We start from the raw sequence: 19,886 nt of genomic DNA, 5'->3' as shown, positions 1-19,886 counted from the left end.
TTTGCTTTCAGAAACACTTCCTATTCCTTGGACTGTGCATTTTTAGCAGAGCCTTTCATACCAGATATTTGGAGTCACCTCTGACTTGACCTGTGGCTCAGGCTGCTTTTCCCAGCCTTGCTTGATCTCTTGGTTTTCGATCACCCGTCCCACTTCTCCTACCCTCTCCTTTTACACCCACGGGTGTCTGCACCATACCTCTGCCCCTCGTCCTGGTCTGTCCCGGAAGAGATGGCCTGGCATGTTCTTCTAGGCCTGACTGTTTGCTCTAGCAACAGGTCTAAAAGCTTTGAAACAGAGTATTAAAGGTATTGTTTGAGGGGCCAGGACAGTTGGCACCATAATTTGCCTATAGTTCTTATATAAATACATCAAATCAAGACATCCCAGATCAATTCTATATGTTTGATTCCCCCCCCCCCAACAAAAACTAGTAGAATGAGCCAGCGTAGGAGCACCTGGTGCTGCTAATCACACTTTGGAGCTGTGTGCCCTGCACAGGGGCTATGTGTGCCCAGCACAGTGGATGTCTAGCAACAGCAAATGGTCTTTTACTCTTGGTTTACAAGTTCATGGTTTTTTGGTTTGGGGTTTTTTTAATTTGTTTTACATAGTTGTACAAGTTCATGTTTCATGCTTTTAATAATGTAGGATAAAATGATTATTAATAACTTGAATGGACAAAAATAGATTTCTTTCATTGTATATGCAGAATTAAATATTATATATTGATAATGTGATTTATAAAAAACATTTATAATGATTTTAAAGATGTACTGGAGAAAGAAATAAATTTATTTCTTTGCCGTTGATTTCATGGTTGCTTTTGTTAATATTTTCAGTATAATGAATGGATTTAATCAACTATTGATCATGTTAAAATTTGCATTCTTTCGTGAAGGTCAAATAAAACTAACGAGTATTTTATTTTATTTGTACTGCCACCTCCACAGCCCTTTTTAGTTGTTATTTTGAGACAGGGTCTTGCTAAGTTGCTTAGGTTCTCACTAAATTGTTGAGGCTGATATCACACTTGTGATCCTCCTGTCTCAGCCTCCTGAGTTGCTGAGATTATAGGCAAGCCACATCTAGCCAACATTCCTTCCTAAAAATCATATTTTCCTACCTATGTCTTACTGTGAATTCATGTTACACATGTTGAGATTTTTTTTTGACCCTTGCATTAAAAAAAAAAAAATGTTCATAGGAGATATTTTCTGATGATGCCGCTATAACTGGAACATGTCTCCTGTCACAGTGCAGCACTCAGCCCAGAGCCAGTTCAGAGTCCAGCTCTGCCCATTCTTCAGAGTTCTCCAGTCTCTAATTGGTGTGATAGAGGAAATGCTGTTAAAAACTTCTTAGTTTTAAAATGTCTTTTTATATAGAAATAATTTTTGAGATGTTAAACTTATTTTTTGTGTTTGTTTCAGGACAGTGACTTCAGTCGGTCATTAGGTAGAGATTCTAAGTGCATACCATTAGTGTCCCTGTGAGCAGGAGACCATGTCACAGCATGTTGGGGGAGCAGCCTCAGCCTGTGTGGGTGCCTCAGGCTGCCCCGCCGGTGGCTCTGCGCCAGGGTCATGTCAGACGGGAGCTCGCTGCGAGGTCACTGTGGCTGTGTTCTTAATTGGGCCTTGTCTTCAAGTACAGCTTTCCTTTACAGGAAGTGCATTGACTGCCTCTCTTTGTCCCCCACTCCCGTTTCTTTTCAGGCTTCTCTACAGTTTGGCCTTCAATGCCAGGTTTCTGCGGCACCTTTGGGTCCTCATCTCTTCCATGACAACACGGATGATCACAGGGTATGTACTGCACCTGCTCACCTGTGGGCCTCCTGCTGTGGCCCCCATGCCTGACACAGTGTGGCAGGAGGGCGTTTGGAAGTGCTCGGCTTTGTTGTTTTAGAGGAAAAATTCTGAATGGTCTTAATTTCACACACACCAAAATTAGTGCCTTGTTTTACAGTTATTTTTATGCATTATTAAGAGTAGCTCAGTTAATAGAGTGCTTGTCTCACATGCACAAAGCCCTGGGTTCAATCCCCAGCACCACCAAAAACAGAATATGTCTTTATCCTAGTCATTTTAAACTTCTTTGTTCCATGTGAATTTAGTATGCTTTTTTTTTTTTTTTAAAGAGAGTGAGAGAGGAGAGAGAGAGAGAGAGAATTTTTAATATTTATTTTTTAGTTCTCGGCGGACACAACATCTTTATTTTTATGTGGTGCTGAGGATCGAACCCAGCGCCCCACCCACGCCAGGCGAGCACGTTACCGCTTGAGCCACATCCCCAGTCCTTTAGTATGCTTTTGACAATGCCTGTGTAGATTTGAAGCAAATTTAACATTATGCAGTACAGAAGTTGATTTGTAAAACTTCTTGAAATAATTTGATTTTTACATGTGAATGATTATATAACTTGAAAGCCAGAATCTTTATCTACATATTTTGAAATGTATGTATAACAAGGGAAAGTTTCATGTTTAAAGGTATTTCCTAGTGTTAGGAATACCAGGGTGCTTCAAGATATCAAGCATGTGCTTAGAAGCCGGTGGGCAAGGACAGCATTACTTGTGCCAGAGGCAGAGCCTCCTAAGCTGGTGGCAAGCACCTGGGTGGGCAGCCCACCTGCCTTTGTCCCTGATGCAGTGCTTCCCCTTGCCCTGATAGGAAGAGCTGGGGTTCCAGTCTAGTCAGCAGATTTTAAAGTTGGGGTGGGTAAAGGGAAGGTCTGCAGTTACAGTGCTACATTTGGGTCCAGTTAAGACTAAATGCTGTATCATGAAAATGGACCACCTAACTTCCTGTTCTCGGGAGTTGGGCATGGTGGCCACACCTGTAATCCCAGCTACTTGGAGGCTGAGGCAGGAAGAACAGAAATCCAAGGCTAGCCTCGGCAACTTAGAAAGGCACTTTCTCAAAATTAAAGCAAGCCAGGCACCGTGGCGCATGCCTGTAATCCCAATGACTCCGGAGGCTAAGGCTGGAGGATCACGTGTTCAAAGCCAGCTTTAGTAAAGGCGAGGTGCTTAGCAACTCGGTGAGACCCTGCCTCTAACTAAAATACAAAACAGGGCTGGGGATGTGGCTCAGTGGTCAAGTGCCTCTGGGTTCAATCCCCGGTACAAAAAAAAAAAAAAAAAAAAGCAACCCCTGGGAGCCTACTGCAGCCCACACTGTGCTGCAGAGTTTCTCCCCAGTCAGAGTCTCGACTGCTCTGGCTGCACTGTGATTCAGGAAGGGACACACGTGACTCAGTTATTGAACACTAAAATGCAACTGCATGTCCTGCTAACTGGCCGATGAGGACAGCAGTCACTGACCAACCACCAGCTGGCATCTGGCTCCTTCTGTGCAGGGCAAGAATGGAAGGAAGAGTTGGTTTTTCATATACACGAGAGGTTGGTGGGTTGGGGTGAGGGTCTGGGATTTCTGCACTCCATTCCTCTGCAGTCCAGTTTGGTCTGTAGCATGTGGGTGGTGTGCAGCAAGACCCTGTGCTGAGATGTGTGCCTTTCAGTCAGTCCCTGTCAGCCCCTGAAAGATTGGAACTGGGATTTGGTCATCTGCACGAACTGTGCTTCCTAACAAAGGGGATCGTCACTGTGGACAGCATCACTGTCCTGCTTTGCTTTTATTTAATCTTAAGCATCTGTGAGGAAAAGAGAGGGTTTGTTTTGTTCTTGTTTTTTTCTTCTTCATTGGTTGGCTTTAGTTTTTGGTCTCTGGGATTGAACCCAGGGGTGCTTTACCCCTGAACTACATCCCCACCCTTTTTACTTTTTATTTTGAGACAGGGTGTGTGATCCTCCTGCCTCAGTCCTCCCAGTTGCTGAGATCACAGATGTGCACCACAGTGCCTGGCAGTAGGGAGTTTTTAGTGGTGACCCCACATCTGCTGAAACTCAAGAAGGTGGAGTGGTTTATCTTGAGCCATACTTGAGCACCTACAGACAAATGAGAGCCACGGAGGATACCCTGATGTCTAGAATATTTCTGTCTGAAATAGGAGGCTTTGAATATGTGCCATTGTGCTGTGGTGCCAGGCAATTTCAGCCACTCCTGCCTGTGTCAGCCCTGAGAGCCTGGGTTTTCATGAGTGACAGGTTTACTTAGGGCCGAAGGACACTGAGGATTGTTAGGACAGGAAATTATCATTTCCCAGTGAGTATCCCCACTTAGCAACAGAGACACCACCAAGGACTGCCTGATTTGTTTATGGCATTTGTCTCTTGGTGAGGAAATGGAGTCCTTGTGTATGAAAGAAAAATGAGATATTGTTAATTATATTAAATTAATAATATTTTATAAGGTGATAAAGTTATATGGGTTTTTGAAAACAATATTTCTAAAAAGGCAGTTGAGAACTTCTTTTATTCAATTTATTCACATAAAGTCCTCTCAAGAACTGTCCTGTATATTGATATCTTCCTATTATATATGTTTCATATTTGCTGTCAAGAATAAAATTTTAAATGAAATACATAAATTTTTTGAATGTGTGGCACTGGGGATTGAACCCAGAGTCATTATGTCACTGAGGCACATCCCCAGCCCTTCTTATTTTTTATTTTGAGACAGGTCTCTAAGTTGCCAGGCTGGCCCCACACTTGTGATCCTCCTGCCTCTGCCTCCTGGGTCCTTGGGATTACAGGCATGCGCCACCGCACCTGGCTGAAGTACACAATGTTTTTGAGAGAGGCACTGAATTTAATTTGAAAATAGTTTTGCAACCAGACTTGCACAGCAGAGTCCTGAGGGAATGTGTTGAGAGCTCTGAGACTTGGGCCTGAGACCCTTCTGCCCTGCAGCTGGGCTAGCTAGGCACAGCCAGCGTGTCTAGCTACTTGTCCCAGTGAGCAACCGTTTCAGCGCATCAGACATTTTTGCGAGTGATATTTTTATTCACATACTTCACCTTAAATACTTGCTGTTGGAGTTGGACCCCGGGTGTCCTCCTTGTCAGGTTTCAGGAACTCACAGCCAGCTGGCTGCCCTTTTCTGGTGGGCATCCCTCTACCAGAGCCTAACGCCTAGGTGCTCTGTCCCATGTGCTCAGCATGTGCAGATAGGCCAGCTATCTCGAGTAGTGCTCAGGATTTTAGGCGCTCGTCCACTTGGTAGGCAGCTTATGTAGAAGGCAGGAAACTATTTAAGGTGCTGCTGGGTCCCCACAGATAGTGTGCAAACCTTCATTCTGAGGGTAGAAACAGGGGGCAGGGATTCGTCCCTGACAGTAATTCAACCAGCTTTCCCAAGTTATAAATCAGTGTCTTTTCCATTTCTATAAATCATGGACTTTTAATCTGCTCATAAGTTTTCTGAGATGGACCCTGGGTCAGAGAGATCTGAGTCTGTGTTTACAGCAGGAAGCATGGTTGTTTCATCGTGCCCCAGCTGCAGGTCCCCACCACACACGGGCCGTCTTTACCCAGTCAGAAGGACCCCTTCCTCTTGCTGTCCTCATGGGGCTAAAGAGAACAAGTGAGTGCTGGTTGATCCCCAGGGGTTCACATGACCCACATGGTGTCCCTGGAGCATGGTTCTGGAGCCGTGCACACAGGACTCTGAGCGGGACTGAGTGAAGTGGGCCCAGCACTGCTTAGACTCAGGAAACTGCCCGCCTGGCTGCTGTACTCCCCTAAATAGTGTGTCCTCCTAAGTAGTATCAGTTATTTTTGTGGTTTTTCATTAAGTGGCCAGGAAACTAAAAGGTACTGACCATTATTTTTACGAATATCACCTAAACGTAGGACATTAAATTCTTTTTTCTTCTGCTTGTCAGCAAATTTTTTGCTGAACGCCACTATGTGGGTAGTGCTGCACAAGGCCTGGTGGGGAGTCCTTCTGGAGGTGTGAGGGCCGGGCTGGGGACAAAGCCAGGGTTGTACAGTTAAGTTAGCCTCTGCCTTCCCTTTGACGGTAAGGTACGATTGCCATTCTCTGTCCGTTTTTGTGTGTCCCCACTGCGTTTTATTTTGGATGGATGGCTTTCCTCCCTTAACTCGCGGATTGACTGATTGTCCTGCCCAGCGTCAGTGCCTGGCCTGGTATGTCTGCCATGTTCGGGCGTGCAGAATGGCAGCTGGCCCTGTGGACCTGGTCCTGGCGGATCTCGCCATGTCAGGGAGGCGTGAGGGTGGTACCATGTAGGTTTGCTAAGCCAGGCGAATGGGCCTGCGAGGAGACATGGAACTGTTACTAAATGCCCACCAGTTGAAGAACTGGACTTGCAGAGGGGCAGGGAGAGACTCCCACTGAAAGATATGGACTCACTGAACAGGTCAGAGCTCTTCAGAGTGGTAGAGACCTGCCTTCCCTAAAGGCTGCCCCACCACTGTGCCACCTCGGTGCTTGCTTGGCTCAGAGGGGGCCAGCAGGAGAGGAGTGGGGCTGGCAGTGCACAGGGGCACTGAAATGAGCCAGCCGAAAGCAGAAACTGCAGCGTGGAGCTGTTTGGAAAGTTCCCGATGGTGGGAGCTCCGTGAGTCTCTGGACCTCTGCTGACTGCCAAGTGGAGAGGAGGCCGTGGTGCTCCTGGTAGGAGGGAAGTCCACGTCACCCTCCCAGCGCCCTCTCCAGGGCCTCGGCCTTGGGCTGAGTGCCCCCTGGCAGGAGGAGCAGTCCTGAGGGAGAGCCAGGTCTGTACCCCTGACTGGCCGTGTTGCCCCAGTGACTTTGCCTTGCCTTCAAGTCATTTTACTATTAATGTAGTTTTCATTTGTCTAATATCATTTCCTAATTAGACCCCAAACTAAACCTGTGATTTTAAAATAACTGGATAGCCCTTTTTCTCCCTGTCTCCACCCCAAGGTCGATGGTGCCGCTGCTCCAGGTGATATCCAGGGGCTCTCCCATGTCCTTCGAGGACTCGGGCCGCATCATCCCGCTCTTTTACCTCTTCAGCTCCCTCTTCAGCCACTCACTGATTTCCATCCACGATAATGAGTTCTTCGGCGACCCCATAGAAGGTGAGCGTTCTGAGGAGCTCCTTGGCTGCTGCCCGGAGGCTGTCAGTCTTCTCAGAGAGTGGGCAGCTTCCAAGCCTTCGCAGTGTGCATGTTATGTTGAGAGAGGGGAAAGGGGGCTGGTTGGAAACGGGGGTGTTTGCAGTTGTAGGGCAGAGGCGGTCGTCCATGATGCCCTTCACGCTGGAGGAGCTGGTGGCCCTGTCCCGCTGCCTGCGCGACGCCTGCCTGGGCATCATCAAGCTGGCCTACCCGGAAACAAAGCCCGAGGTGCGGGAGGAGTACGTCACCGCCTTTCAGAGCATCGGTGTCACCACCAGCGCTGAGATGCAGCAGTGTATACAGATGGAGCAGAAGCGTTGGATTCAGTTGTTTAAGGTATTCCTGGGGCTAAGTAAGCCTAGATTTGTTTTTGGCCTGATTGATTTCAGAAGAGTAGAAATACAGATTTGTTTCAGGCATGTTTCTTAATTTACAAAACTTTTTAAGAAAAGTTACCTTTATTTTTATATTTGCCTCATTTTAATTCCTTGTTTTTGATATTGTCACATGCATCTTGTAAATTGTCAAAGAACTTTCTTTGATTAGATAAGGTATAAATGAAAATTTTTTAAAGTTTTCTCTTTTTTTGTACCAAGGATCAAACCCAGGGACACCTAACCACTGAGCCATGTCCCCCAGCTGTTTTTTGTAGAGGCAGGGTCTTGCTGAGTTGCTTAGGGCCTTGCTAAGTTGCTGAGGCTGGCCTCAACTTATGATTCTCTGCCTCATGCCTCCCAAATCTCTGGGATGATAGGTGTGTGCCACTGTGCCTGGATAAATGTTTTCCTTTTTATTTTTCACTAATAGATCTCAAACAGCTTTACAGTTTTTCATCTTTTTAAAGGCAGAGTAACAAAGGTAGGATTGGTCACTCATTTTTAATGCTAGGCGCATATGAATCATGCTAAGATGAGTCGTTCTCACACGCAGAAAGTGGGGGCATGTTCCTTTGCTGGGTGCTGGCTGGGAACCAGCACCACTGGGAGTGTCACTGCTGTGGCGGGGAGAGGGAGGGTGCTGCCTCGTCAGCAGCAAACGCCCCTCGTCAGCTGAAACTGCTCATTAACGGAGGGCGGGCAGACGTGGTGCACTTCCCAAATTGAGTGCTGGATTTACAGCTCCTCTCCCACCAGCGACCCCGCGCCCGGCAGCGCTCAGGCAGAGCCATCGACTGTCCCTCCAGGTCTTTTATCACTGCTTTTGTCAAGCTATCTATTTAATTGAAAGAAGTTAATTGAATGAAAATGATCAACTAAGCTTGTATTAATACTGCTAATGGAACTTTCTTCTTGGCCATGTTTGGAGGAAGATGTCAAGCTAGACTTTAGGAAAGGCCCATTAATGCTTGCACTTAACCTGATGGGCTAATTAAGGAATGCTTATTCATCCTACAAGTCCAAGAGTCTCTCTGCAGCCCATTCTGCCTGATTTTACAACACATTTCACTTAGGAGCATGAGCATTAGCAGCAGTGAAAGTAACTGATAATGTTTTGATTGCGTAAATACAGGGCTAATGCATCATTGAATTCATAATTTGAACAGATGGGTGTGATGCATGTTTGCACACTTTTTTTTAATTACTTATCTCTGTCTCTAAGTAGATGTTGAAGTTCACATGTTGAGCCCTTAATATATCCTTTCTTAAAAGATTGACGGTTATGTGATTTTTCCAAGTTAAAAATAAGCTCTCACCTATTCAGGACTTATAATTGTTGTGGGAGCTTCATCTGAATAAGAGCGATAGGGTGGCGTATGTGTTTTCCTTTTAGGTTTTAATTGAACTCTGGGATCTTTGCTGGAAACGCTTTCCCTCACGTGGGAGACCAGGCTCCGTGCTTGTGCCAGATGATTCCGTTGTTTTACAGCACCTCTGGAGAGTGTCATAGTTTCCTATGACAGGCTTATCTTTCAGGACATAGAAATCTCTGTATTTAATAATGCTATAGTAGTTATTTTCTACCCTGGCCCTATTTTGTTTTGTTCAAGCATTAAATTAAAATTTTGTTGCAGTGACTTACTGCCACTTCGTTAATCATTGAAGATTTTAGGAATTAGTGAAGAGATCACTGGTTTTTTGGTTTTGTTTGGTGCTGGGACCAAATGCAGGTCCTGTGCATGGTGGGCTAGCACTCTACCACTAGCTATACCCCCAGTCCTGAAAGTTCACTGTTTTTGGCATCCAGTTGCTTTAGAATTGAAATCATTATCACCAAGACCTCTTGGGCTAAGAATAGACTCATTTAAAGGATTCCTGGGTTTTTTTGATGGAAAATCCCACCCCAAATCATTTTATACTTCCTGCTGTTAAGCCAGTCCTTAAAAATGATAAAAATCAAGGCATAATCCATAATCAAGCTATTAGGTTTTCTAATAAAACAACAACAAAAAAATGACCTTTATTATGAAATACTCAGCAGCACTTGCCCCAGAGTGGGTCCTCATTCTAGGCAGTGTTCCAAGCTTTGCCTCTGCCCATGCGCTTCCCACAGTGATTCTGTATAGAAAAACACTCATCCCCCTGGATAGCGGTGCACAGCTGGCAGTAGGTAGAGTCAGCTGCTCTTCCACATTTGCCCTCTGAAAACCAAAATGTAATTTTACCAGCACTTTTTAGGTATTATAGGGCCCAATCCAAATTGGAGTATCCAAGGTAGAACCAAGTAGCAAGGTGAGCACGCTTGGCCAGCGACTTGCAGCCTACCCCTGACTTTGACAGAACTGCATGCAGATGAGGCCTGACCCTTCTACACCAACCATTTTCATTTTTCAGCTGGTGATGGTCCTCCTGAACTAATTTGTGTGAGAGGCTCTGGTGACTGGTCACAGAACATAGAATTTTAAGTGGATAGAGTCATCTTTCTTTGTCACTAGAAGAATTGAGGTCAGTTTCTAAGCCCTGAATTGACACTGCTAAAACAGTTTATGCATTTATCAAATTTATAAACTCCTCTTGAAGTGTCATTTATAGCTGTAATCACCTTAGCACTGGAGTAGACGGAGCTGTGCTGGCCGCCTTCGTGGGTGCCCCTGCATGCAGGAGGAGCCACCCAGCACTGTGGCCCACAGATGAGTCCTCGCCCTCCCTCTCCATGCTGGTCCGCTGGTAGAGCGCTGTGGTGTCCGTGACTCTCACTTCCTTGGTGTGATCCGTTTGCATTTTTCTGGGGTTTTGTTTTTGGTTTTGTTTTTAACTTTTTTTGTGTTACGGGGGTGGTTACCAGGGATTGAACTCAGGGGCACTTCACCACTGAACCACATCCCTAGCCCTATTTTGTATTTTATTTAGAGACAGGGCCTCACTGAGTTGCTTAGCACCTCACTTTTGCTGAGGCTGGCTTTGAACTCGTGATCCTCCTGCCTCAGCCTCCTAAAAGGCCCCTGGGATTATAGGTGTGCATCATCACTCACAGCTTTTTTAAAACTTTTTTAATACAGGAAAAAATTAAAGCAACAACAGTATGCTAACTACATTCCCTGCCTGCTGCTATTAACACTCACTGTTAAAAAGAAGGCAGAGCCTTCTACCATACTTTGCTCTTGAAGAGCTGGACCATATCCTCCCCTGTCTTGGAAGGCTGGTTTGTTGATTTTTATTTTGGGGGTGGGTGGGTTACTGGAGATTGAACTCAGGGGCACTCGACCACTAAGGCACATCCCCAGCCCTATTTTCTATTTTATTTAGAGGCAGGGTCTCACTCAGTTGCTTAGTGCCTCGCAGTTGCTGAGGCTGACTTCAAATTCTCTATCCTCCTGCCTCAGCCTCCTGAGCCGCTGGGATTATAGGTGTGTACCACCATGCCCAATGATTTTTATTTCTTGACCACTAATTAAGCTGTATACTTTAAGAAGTAATTTTGTAGTGTTTTAAACACATACTGGAGAATATGTTATCTTTTAAGATCTATCACTTTTCATGTGCAAGGCTCTGGGTTTGAGCCCCAGTATTACAAAAGCAACAAACAACAAAATTCCATGTATAATAATTTTTTAAAATATTATTTTTAGTTGTTGATAGTTATTTTATTCATTTATTTTTATGTGGTTCTGAGAATCGAACCCAGTGACTCACATGTGCAGGAAGAGCCCTCTACCACTGAGCCACAACCCCAGCCCCCACATATAGTAACATCTGTTTGTTTGTTTATTTATTAGTTGAAGTTGGACACAATACCTGTAATTCATGTATTTTTATGTGGTGCTGAGCATCGAACCCAGGGCCTCGCACATACTAGGCGAGCAGTCTACCCCTGAGCCACAACCCCAGCCCCGCCACATAGTAATTTTAAACAGACAATAAATAAAGGCCTTGCGACGTCAGTAGTCCCTGGGTCATCTGACCATCTATGCGCCGACTCAGCCCATGCAAGTGGTCACAGAGGGTCCCTGTCCCCACAGTGTCACTGTAATGAGGAAAATAGGCATTCACCGTTACTCTGATGACGGCCGTACTGAGGGCTGGAGCTGTGGGCGAAACGCTGAACGTGCATGTTCTTAGTCGTGCCACTGGTGTTCCTGGGGTCCGCTTTGATGGGCTTTCTGTGGTGGAGTCAGCTATGGGAAAGAGTCTCACTTGCTCTTTTTGCCTCAGTGTGCATTTTCTTGAGTTCCTGTGAATGAAGTGCTGCTGAGTATGCTTAGTTTTGAGTCTCTTGAAGAATCAGCCATGCTGACTGGGTTTGTCTTTATTACACGGTTTGGGTTTTGCTTAGCAGATCTTACACATCATATGGAGACGATGTAATTTCCTCTCCCGATTGCCTTTCAAAACTTGGACTGTGGGGGCTGGGGTTATGGCTCAGTGGCTGAGCGCTCACCTCACATGTGTGTGGCACTGGGTCGATCCTCCGCACGCATACAAAAATAAATAAGACAGATATTGTGTCTATCTACAACTAAAAAATAAAAATTAAATTAAAAAAAACTTGGACTGTGTACTTACCTTTTGGTTGCAATAGTGTAAACACCAGTTGTTTCATTCAGAAGTGTCATAAGAGGAACTGCATAACAGTGTATGCATTTCTAAGTGTTGAGTAATTTGTTACTTTCTGAGCATTTATGTAATCTAAGGTTTGGGGATTTTGTCTTCGTATTGCGGTGCTGGGAACTGAACCTAGGGCCTTATGCCTGCTGGGAAGAGACAGCAGTTAGTACTGACCATGCCGTGGGTCAGAAAGAACCAGCGCTGGGCCTCCAGAGCTGCAGGAGAAGGTGTCATCAAAGAGCACCGCAGGGTCCAGGAATGGCCAACTCCAGGTCGGCCCTGATGCCGGCCTGAAGCTGGCTCTGTACTCAGAAAGGAAGTGCTGCTGTGGTATCAGGGTAGGACTTAAAATGCCACCATGTAGAAGCCCCATCTCAATTGGTAGAATATCCACCAGTTAAAAGCCAAATTCTAGATCTTGAGAGGCTTTCCCCATTGTAGTTCCACCTGCATATCCAAAGTGCTCAAATGTTCCTTTTTCTCTGCCCATTGGTGGGTTATCCAAGCAGTGTCTTAGAGTGAGTGAAATGCAACCTGTCTGACCCATTTTCTTTGGGCACATAGAATTTCTGGCATGCCTGTATACCGGGATTTGTGCTTAATAAAGATAGCACTTGAGTCTCTTATCACAGGTACATGTTAACGTATGGAATTGTGGTGCTGTTTTAAAGGGGAAGCTGCATTGAAAATTGGTCTTGCTTATCCAGCGAATGTGTTCAGAAATTCTCACATCACTCTAGTTTTCTTCTGTGATTATTCCAAATTATATTTTATTTAATTGGAAGCAGTGTGTACACAAGCCTGGCCTTAACAGAAAATTCCATTATAATCTCTCTTTGACTCCATAGTAGTTGTATGATTGAATCCTGGTTATAGAGATTTAAAACTTTGGCTTTTCAGTTTGGGTGTTTGCCTTTATTACATGGTACTTTACTTGTAATAAAAGTGTAGTATAGAACTTGGGTCTCTTTTAGGTAGTGCTGTTAGAGCTCTTTAGTCATCTGCTGAAAAACTGACAAATAACTTCAGATCCCAGATCAGTGCTCAGGCACCTGCTGGGTGCCCTGTAGTCATCTGGGTTCTGTTCATAGAAGCTCCCTGTGCAGCCAGAGAGGAGCTTTGGCTCAGTGAGGAGCATGCTGCTCTTGAACTAAGCTGTAGGATGTGCCAGAGTCTGCCCGCCAGACCCCAGGGAGGCAGGCCACCTCCAGAGGCTCTGTGAAGGATGCCCGAGTTGTTTTCCCTGGAGATCCTGGGGCTGCCTGCCCCCAAAGCACCCCATACAGTGTTTCTCAGAAAGATAAGAAAAATTTTACACAGTGGAGAAAATTGAGCTGGCCTTCACTTTAATTCAGATAAACTGGTGTGTCCAGGTTTGTGTTGTAAAGTGTGATCACTGTCTCCGTGTGGCTTTTAAGGACCATCGTGTGTGCATGCTGTGGGGGGTCCTGTGTGTGTTGGCAGGTGACTGCTTTGTTTCTGCAGCTTTCCTGGCTCCCTGGCTGGTGGCCTCAGTGGCCTTCTCCCCTGCCCTGGTGGTGGGTGATAGCTGCTGGGCTGCTTGTCTGACCCAGCCCCTGTTCTTCTCTTTAGGTCATCACCAACCTAGTGAAAATGCTGAAGTCCAGAGACACCAGGAGAAACTTTTGTCCTCCAAATCACTGGCTGTCAGAACAAGAAGATATTAAAGCAGATAAGGTGTTATTAATAATCTCTTTACAACTTACGAGAGATAGACCATATCAGTTTTCTAAAGGAGCAGAGACAGACATAAGTATTGCTAAGATCCAGGTGTAAAGCAGGTCGTGTAAGATACTAGAGCACAGCCTTAGCAGAGGGTATCAGGTGTGTCCAGGGAAATTCCTGGCTGCGCTCACTGCAGACTCCTGGGGCTGGAGATGAAGTGCAGAGCGTAGAATGAGCAGGCGACAGGCCTGCTGAAGGTGTGGGCGTGGGAGAGCAGTTCAAGTGTGGTGTTCTCCTGGACGCCCACCTTCAGGTCCACCTCGGGGCTTCTTGCCGTCCCCTGAACAAGGCTGGGGCCCCTACAAAGAATTTCCCACCAAAAAGAAACCATCCTTGGCACAGCAGGGAGGACCCTCCAAGGGGATCTTGGGGTGTGAAGAGGGGTCAAAGGTCCCTTTTGGGCTCCTGCCACCCCAGGGACTCTGGGTGTCATTGAACACACTGCAGCACACTCACATTAGCATGCTGGAAAAAGAAGGAGCTGCCCTGTGGGGCATGGGTGTGGTCCATCGGGCGAGAGGGCGGGATAAGGCAGCCTGCTTAGGACAGAGGCCCAGCTCACTAAAATGAGTGGGAGCTGCTGGATCCTGTGTTGCTGACCTGGTCACCTCCAACAGGTCACCCAGCTCTACGTGCCCGCATCCAGACATGTGTGGAGGTTCCGTCGGATGGGGAGGATCGGCCCGCTGCAGTCCACCCTGGAGGGTGAGTGCTCCCACTGGCACTGCCTGCCGTGGCCGGGCCGTCGCGTCCCGTTTCCTGCCACAGCGCTCGTGCCTTCAGGGTGCAGTTCTGAGGCTGGGATGCACCATCGCTCCCCAGCCAGCCACCCTCAAAATCACCTCAGCTCCGGGTGCCGGGCACCTTCCCCAGGGCAGCTCCAGGCTGGCAGGGTGGTTCCCGTCCTGTGCTCACCTCTTCTGGAAGCCCCTAAGCAGAGTCCCCCTGCTGGGGCCGAGTGGCTGCCTGCGTCAGGCACAGCCTGGCCCCTGAGCTCAGCCTGTTCTGCCGTGGGTGTGCCTCAGGTTCTGGTCCACTTCTCAGCATGAGGAAGTCGGTTGTTTCTCCTTCAGTCTGGTGATGATGGACTCAGCTGCACTAAGCCATCTGTGGGCAGATTTTTATGTGAACAATCTTTTTTTTCCCACTTGAATAAATATCTGAAAGTGAGAATCCTGAGTTCTATGCCAAGTGTATGTTTGACTTTATAAGAAACTATGGAACTCGCTTCAAAGTGGCTGTACCACTTTGCACTCGGCCCAGCAGTGTCTGAGAGTTCCAGCTGTTCCATACGCCGGCCCACACTTGGAATTATCTTTTTTTTTTTTTTTTCTTAAACCTTTATCTTATTTATTGTTATGTGGTGCTGAGGATCAAACCCAAAGCCTCACACATGCTAGGCGAGCGCTGTACCGCTGAGCCCCAGCCCCGGGAATCGTCATTTTTAAAAAATCATTTTTAGCCGCTTATAAAGATGTGCCATGCTATCTTATGGTTTTAATTTGTATTTCCCAGCTGATAAATGATGTTATCTTTCATGTACTTGCTTTTTTTAATTACTCAGTTTGGGGAGTTTTAATATATTGGTTATAATTCCTTTATATACCTATATATGGAGTGTCAAAGAGACTCTTACTTAGAGCTTCTGATAACTGATGAGAGCGTTCAGGGTCCTCCTCTTCTCCGCAGTGAGCTCAGAGGAGCCAAGCCAGGGCTCCTTGTGCTGTGCACAGCTCTCCCTGGTAGAAAGTACAGCTGAGGCCCACAGAGCGCTTAGCCCAGCAGGTCGTCTGGCCTTCACCACATCCCCCTGCCCCCAGGAGAAGAGCGGGCTTATGCACAAGGCGCAGCGTCCTCAGATCTGCACTTGGCAGCCACACCAGCCAGTGAGATTCAGTAGCTGGTAAAGGCATCAATTGCTGCTTGATCCAGAGTCCTCATGTCAGATTGGGCTCCCGCTGGTGGAGCCGGGGAAGGCTCAGTTTTGACCCCACTCTGCATGGGCTCTGTGCATATGGCTGGACCCATCCCACAGGTTTTAGATTGGGCCTGGGGTGTGTTTGTGGAGCTGGAGCTAGACAGGCGAATTAATAGGTTATTTTAGTCCTCTGAAGAGTGGCTTTATGAATGCCGACTTTGGTAATGGGCAGTGGACATGGGAAGGATGAGATACACAGACCACTAATTCTTTGATGTGCCTGGCAGTGGGCCTGGAGTCCCCACCGCTGACTGTGTCTGAGGAGCGGCAGCTGGCTGTCCTGACGGAGCTGCCCTTTGTGGTCCCCTTTGAGGAGCGAGTGAAGGTAAGCCCCTGGATCCTTGGGCGTTAGTTGCAGTGCTGGGGCCTGTGCTTGCTGGGCAGTGGTCTGCAGGGAGCTGTAGCCCACCTTGCTTTCTTCACTGACAGGCTCTTCTCTGTGTTTTGTCCTGTTAGCATTAAGAATTAACACACCAGCAAAAACATCTTTGATTTCTTTGTTTACATTTTTTATTTTGAGAGATGATCTCACCAAGTTGCAGAGACTGGCCTTGAACTTGCAGTCCTCCTGTCTCAGGCTCGTTAGGCTCCCTCCTTGCCAGCGTTTTGGATTTATGTTGTTCTTATTAGGTTATAAGAGCCTGCAATAATTTTTAAGACCTAAGAGATACCTCTTTATACAGAATAAAACAATTTTCCCCTGAGTTATAACTGATCAAAGGATTGTTAACTAGAGAATTCTCATGGAGTCTAAGTGCATTTACTCTTCTGTCTTCACTATTTCCTATATTTTGCATTATTTTTAAAAATGCAAAATCTTGTGAGGAGATGCTTCTGTACATTCACATGAAAGCCAACCCTGTCACCAGCACTACTTTACAGAAATGGACAAGTGAACTTACATCCTTTCCAGATGATTCTCTAATGTGCAGAACTTCGTGTTTGTCTTTCCAGATTTAATTTAAATTTTGTATTCTGCCTGTGGGGGGGGGGAGTGGGGGTGTGTGTGGTGTGTGTGTAGTTGTAGTTGTTGACAGACAGCATACCTTTATTGTATTTGTTTTATGTGGTGCTGAGGATGGAACCCAGTGCCTCACACATGCTAGGCGAGTGCTCTGCCACTGAGCCCAGCTCCAGCCCTTCCCTGTGTTGTGAAACTTGGTAGAAGCCCCCAGGCTTGAAGAGGCTCTTTGTGGAGGCTGCATGCTGCCCGGGGCGACAGGAAGGTGCTCAGATGCGGCTGGTGCTTCCTCCCTTGGCCCCGCGCCACGGTCCAGCATCAGAACACTGTGTGAACAGCCTCGCTGCACAGACACACTGGCTCTCGCAGAGCCGTGCCTCCTTCCCCCACCACCTGAGCCTTCATGAAAGATTTATGAATGAAAATACAGCATGGGATGTTCAAAGTTTATTGTAAAATGGGGAAAAGCAGCAATACTAGAAATATAAATAGTCGTTTGTTGATAAAAATCTAGTATCTTGGCTGTTAAATTTCACTTCAGAATTTTTCTCTTTTATTGCTTGTTGTGTAATATCTCGAAACTTTCCCTGTTTTGTTGTTAGATCTTTCAGAGGTTGATTTATGCAGATAAGCAAGAAGTTCAAGGAGATGGCCCATTTCTGGATGGAATTAATGTCACAATAAGAAGAAACTATATTTACGAGGATGCTTATGACAAACTTTCCCCAGAAAATGGTATATATGATTCTGTGTGAGTGTTTGCTGGGGGGCAGGGCTGGGAACTGTGTTAGGAAACAGTGTTGTTAAGGATTTGTGCCCACCTCTTTTCCTGTGCTGACATGGTGGTGCCCACAGCACTGGGAGTCAAACCAAGGCCGTGCACGTGCTAGGCAAGTGCTCTCCATAATAGGAACTCCAACAGAAGCCTTTTAAATACTGGTCTTCAGGGCTGGGACAGAGCCCGGTGGTAGAGCACTCCCCTGCATGCACGGGGCCCAAAATACAAGAAAATACTGATCTTTTAAAGGCACAATACTCTCCCACACAGTACTGTTGTCTCTCTACTTTGCTACCTTTAATTCTAAAAACATTGGTGGCTGCAATTTACCTTCTGTGTTTTTATATAAATGCATGTTTATGTGAGTATCAATTATAAGTCACTTTAAGTGCGCTGAAATAAATGCTGTCATTCTCCCTATTTCTTTATAGAACCTGTGCTTCAGTGGTACTTCTGTTAGTAGAAGGGTTGCAGTACACAGGAGTCGGGGTTGTATTTGGAGAGTGAGGCCGTGCTTGGTCTTTAGTTACTGTGTGACCCTCACTGTTCAGTGCTACAGCTGTAACTTTGGAACCTCTTGTCCGTGACGCTGCGTGGCAGGGTGATGAATCACTGTGGAGAAATCAAAAACAGAGCTTGCACAGACCTGTGGTCGATGTAGGTTGTCCGATGGGAAGCAGCAGCTGCCTTGCCTTTGAGGCAAAGAAATGGAGGGTTTACCCTCCTGAGTGTCTGTTTTTGTGGCCCCGGGATCACACCCAGGCCCACGTGGTGCTCTGCCCCTGGCTGCACCCCAGCCCTGTGGTGATTCTCTGAGCTGGACTGAAGAGCTACTCTTGTTTCACTGTGGTGCCACTGGAAGGAAGCTGACCCACCGTCCCCTACTGCGTTCCCAGTGTTTTTCACATCATTTGCTCGTAACCCGCTAGTGTGACCTGAGGCCCGGTGAGTTCACGCAGTCTGAGCCGTGAACTCTGCCCACGTCAGGTCTTTCTTGCCGTGGATGTTGTCTTTCAAATCCTACATGTGAGGTGGAACGAGGCGCCCTGCCTGCTGGTCTAACTGAGTCTGGGTGGACTGGAGGGGAGCACACATTTGAAAAAGCTGCCGTCCCCTCGCGGGGACCCCCCAGTGCCCTTACAGGTCGGTGGCATGGTTCTGCATCATGTCGTTTCATTGGCAGAGTCGGTGCTTCTGTCCCTGACTCAGGTGCTTAGACCTGCCTGAGGGAGACTCATTCTCCCCTTTGCTCGGTGCACACAGCAGGTACTCAATAGTTACTTGTCAGATTTGCCTTCAGACCCCATGAGAGGTGACAAAACAGTAAGTGTGTGAGTGATTGGCATCCCATCTAGAGAAGAGTGTGGAGTTTAATGGTGGAGGCCCTTCAGAGGGACAGGACTTGCGCGGACCTGCAGAGGAGAGGAGGCCGTAGGGCAGTGTTTGTGTCCTGCTGGTTGTGGGGGCTGGTTGGACTTGGTTTGGGTTTTTTCTTTCCTTTGTTTGTTTGGGGGGGTGTTTGTTTTTGTTCTTTTTTTCCTCCCTTGGTGCTGGGGATTGAACCCAGGGCCCTGTGCACATGAACCGAGCACTGTACCAACCAAGCTGTATCCTCAGCCCCCTTTTTATTTTTATTTTGAGACAGAGTCTCACTAAATTGCTGAGTCTGGCCTTGATGTTGGGATCCTCCTGCCTCTCCCTCCAGAGTTGTTGGAAAGATAGGCATGCACCACCAAGCCAGGCTGTAATTCTTACAAATATTCTCTAATTTAGGCTTATGAATTTGAATATTTAAGGCTTGTGTTGGGCATTTTGCATCTTGAAACATTTAATTTATGAGAAATGGTTTGAATTGCTTTGTTGGCTAGTCATTTTCATAGACTCAGGTAATGTGATTATTTCATGTATCATCAGGTCATTAGAGCAGGATTCTCTGGGGAATAGTCTTGTCTGCATGTGAGTGGACCAGTGCCCCCAGGAATGGTGACTGATCTTGTGCAGCAGCGTGGGCCTTTTGGACGTTATTTTTCCGTATGAGCATGTGCAGAGAGAGCTGTTTGCCCCGAAGACTGCTGGGTGGCTCTGCTGCAGCTCCTTTGGGTGGGAAGCTCCCCTGGGCTCCTCAGGTTTCCTGTCTTGGTTTCTGAGAACCTCCCCCCTTTGTGTGTGTCAGTGGGCGGATTTTGTTTCACTTAATGGGCTATTATAATTACATGGTTTTCCTGAAGAATAGCCGGCATTAGGGTAAAATCAGTTTAATATTTTTCGTAGGTTGTATTCCACTAAAACCTCACTGTGTAATTAGGTATTTCTAATTTGTCCTGAGAAAAAATAATGTCGCTGGGCGCATTGGCTCATGCCTGTAGTCTAGCAACTCAGGAGGCTGAGACAGGAGGATCGTGAGTTCAAAGCCAGCCTCAGCAACATCG

General features: G+C 46.7%; 1 protein-coding gene across 1 annotated transcript in view; it reads left to right on the top strand.

Annotated features, from left to right (window-relative positions):
• LOC113177158 (ubiquitin-protein ligase E3C) overlaps nt 1-19,886 on the top strand; it is a 93,649-nt gene that overhangs the window by 40,917 nt on the left and 32,846 nt on the right. Inside the window, exons 11-17 of the mRNA XM_077794489.1 lie at nt 1,719-1,805; nt 6,816-6,973; nt 7,116-7,348; nt 13,588-13,692; nt 14,358-14,445; nt 15,946-16,043; nt 17,282-17,414. Coding sequence (XP_077650615.1) covers nt 1,719-1,805; nt 6,816-6,973; nt 7,116-7,348; nt 13,588-13,692; nt 14,358-14,445; nt 15,946-16,043; nt 17,282-17,414 — 902 coding nt within the window. The remainder of the gene's footprint in view (nt 1-1,718; nt 1,806-6,815; nt 6,974-7,115; nt 7,349-13,587; nt 13,693-14,357; nt 14,446-15,945; nt 16,044-17,281; nt 17,415-19,886) is intronic.

This window comes from Urocitellus parryii, unplaced genomic scaffold, assembly GCF_045843805.1.
Source record: "Urocitellus parryii isolate mUroPar1 unplaced genomic scaffold, mUroPar1.hap1 Scaffold_164, whole genome shotgun sequence".
In the NCBI taxonomy this organism is placed as follows: Eukaryota; Metazoa; Chordata; class Mammalia; order Rodentia; family Sciuridae; genus Urocitellus; species Urocitellus parryii.
Note: the sequence above shows the minus strand (reverse complement) of the source record. Positions and strands in the feature narration are given on the sequence as shown.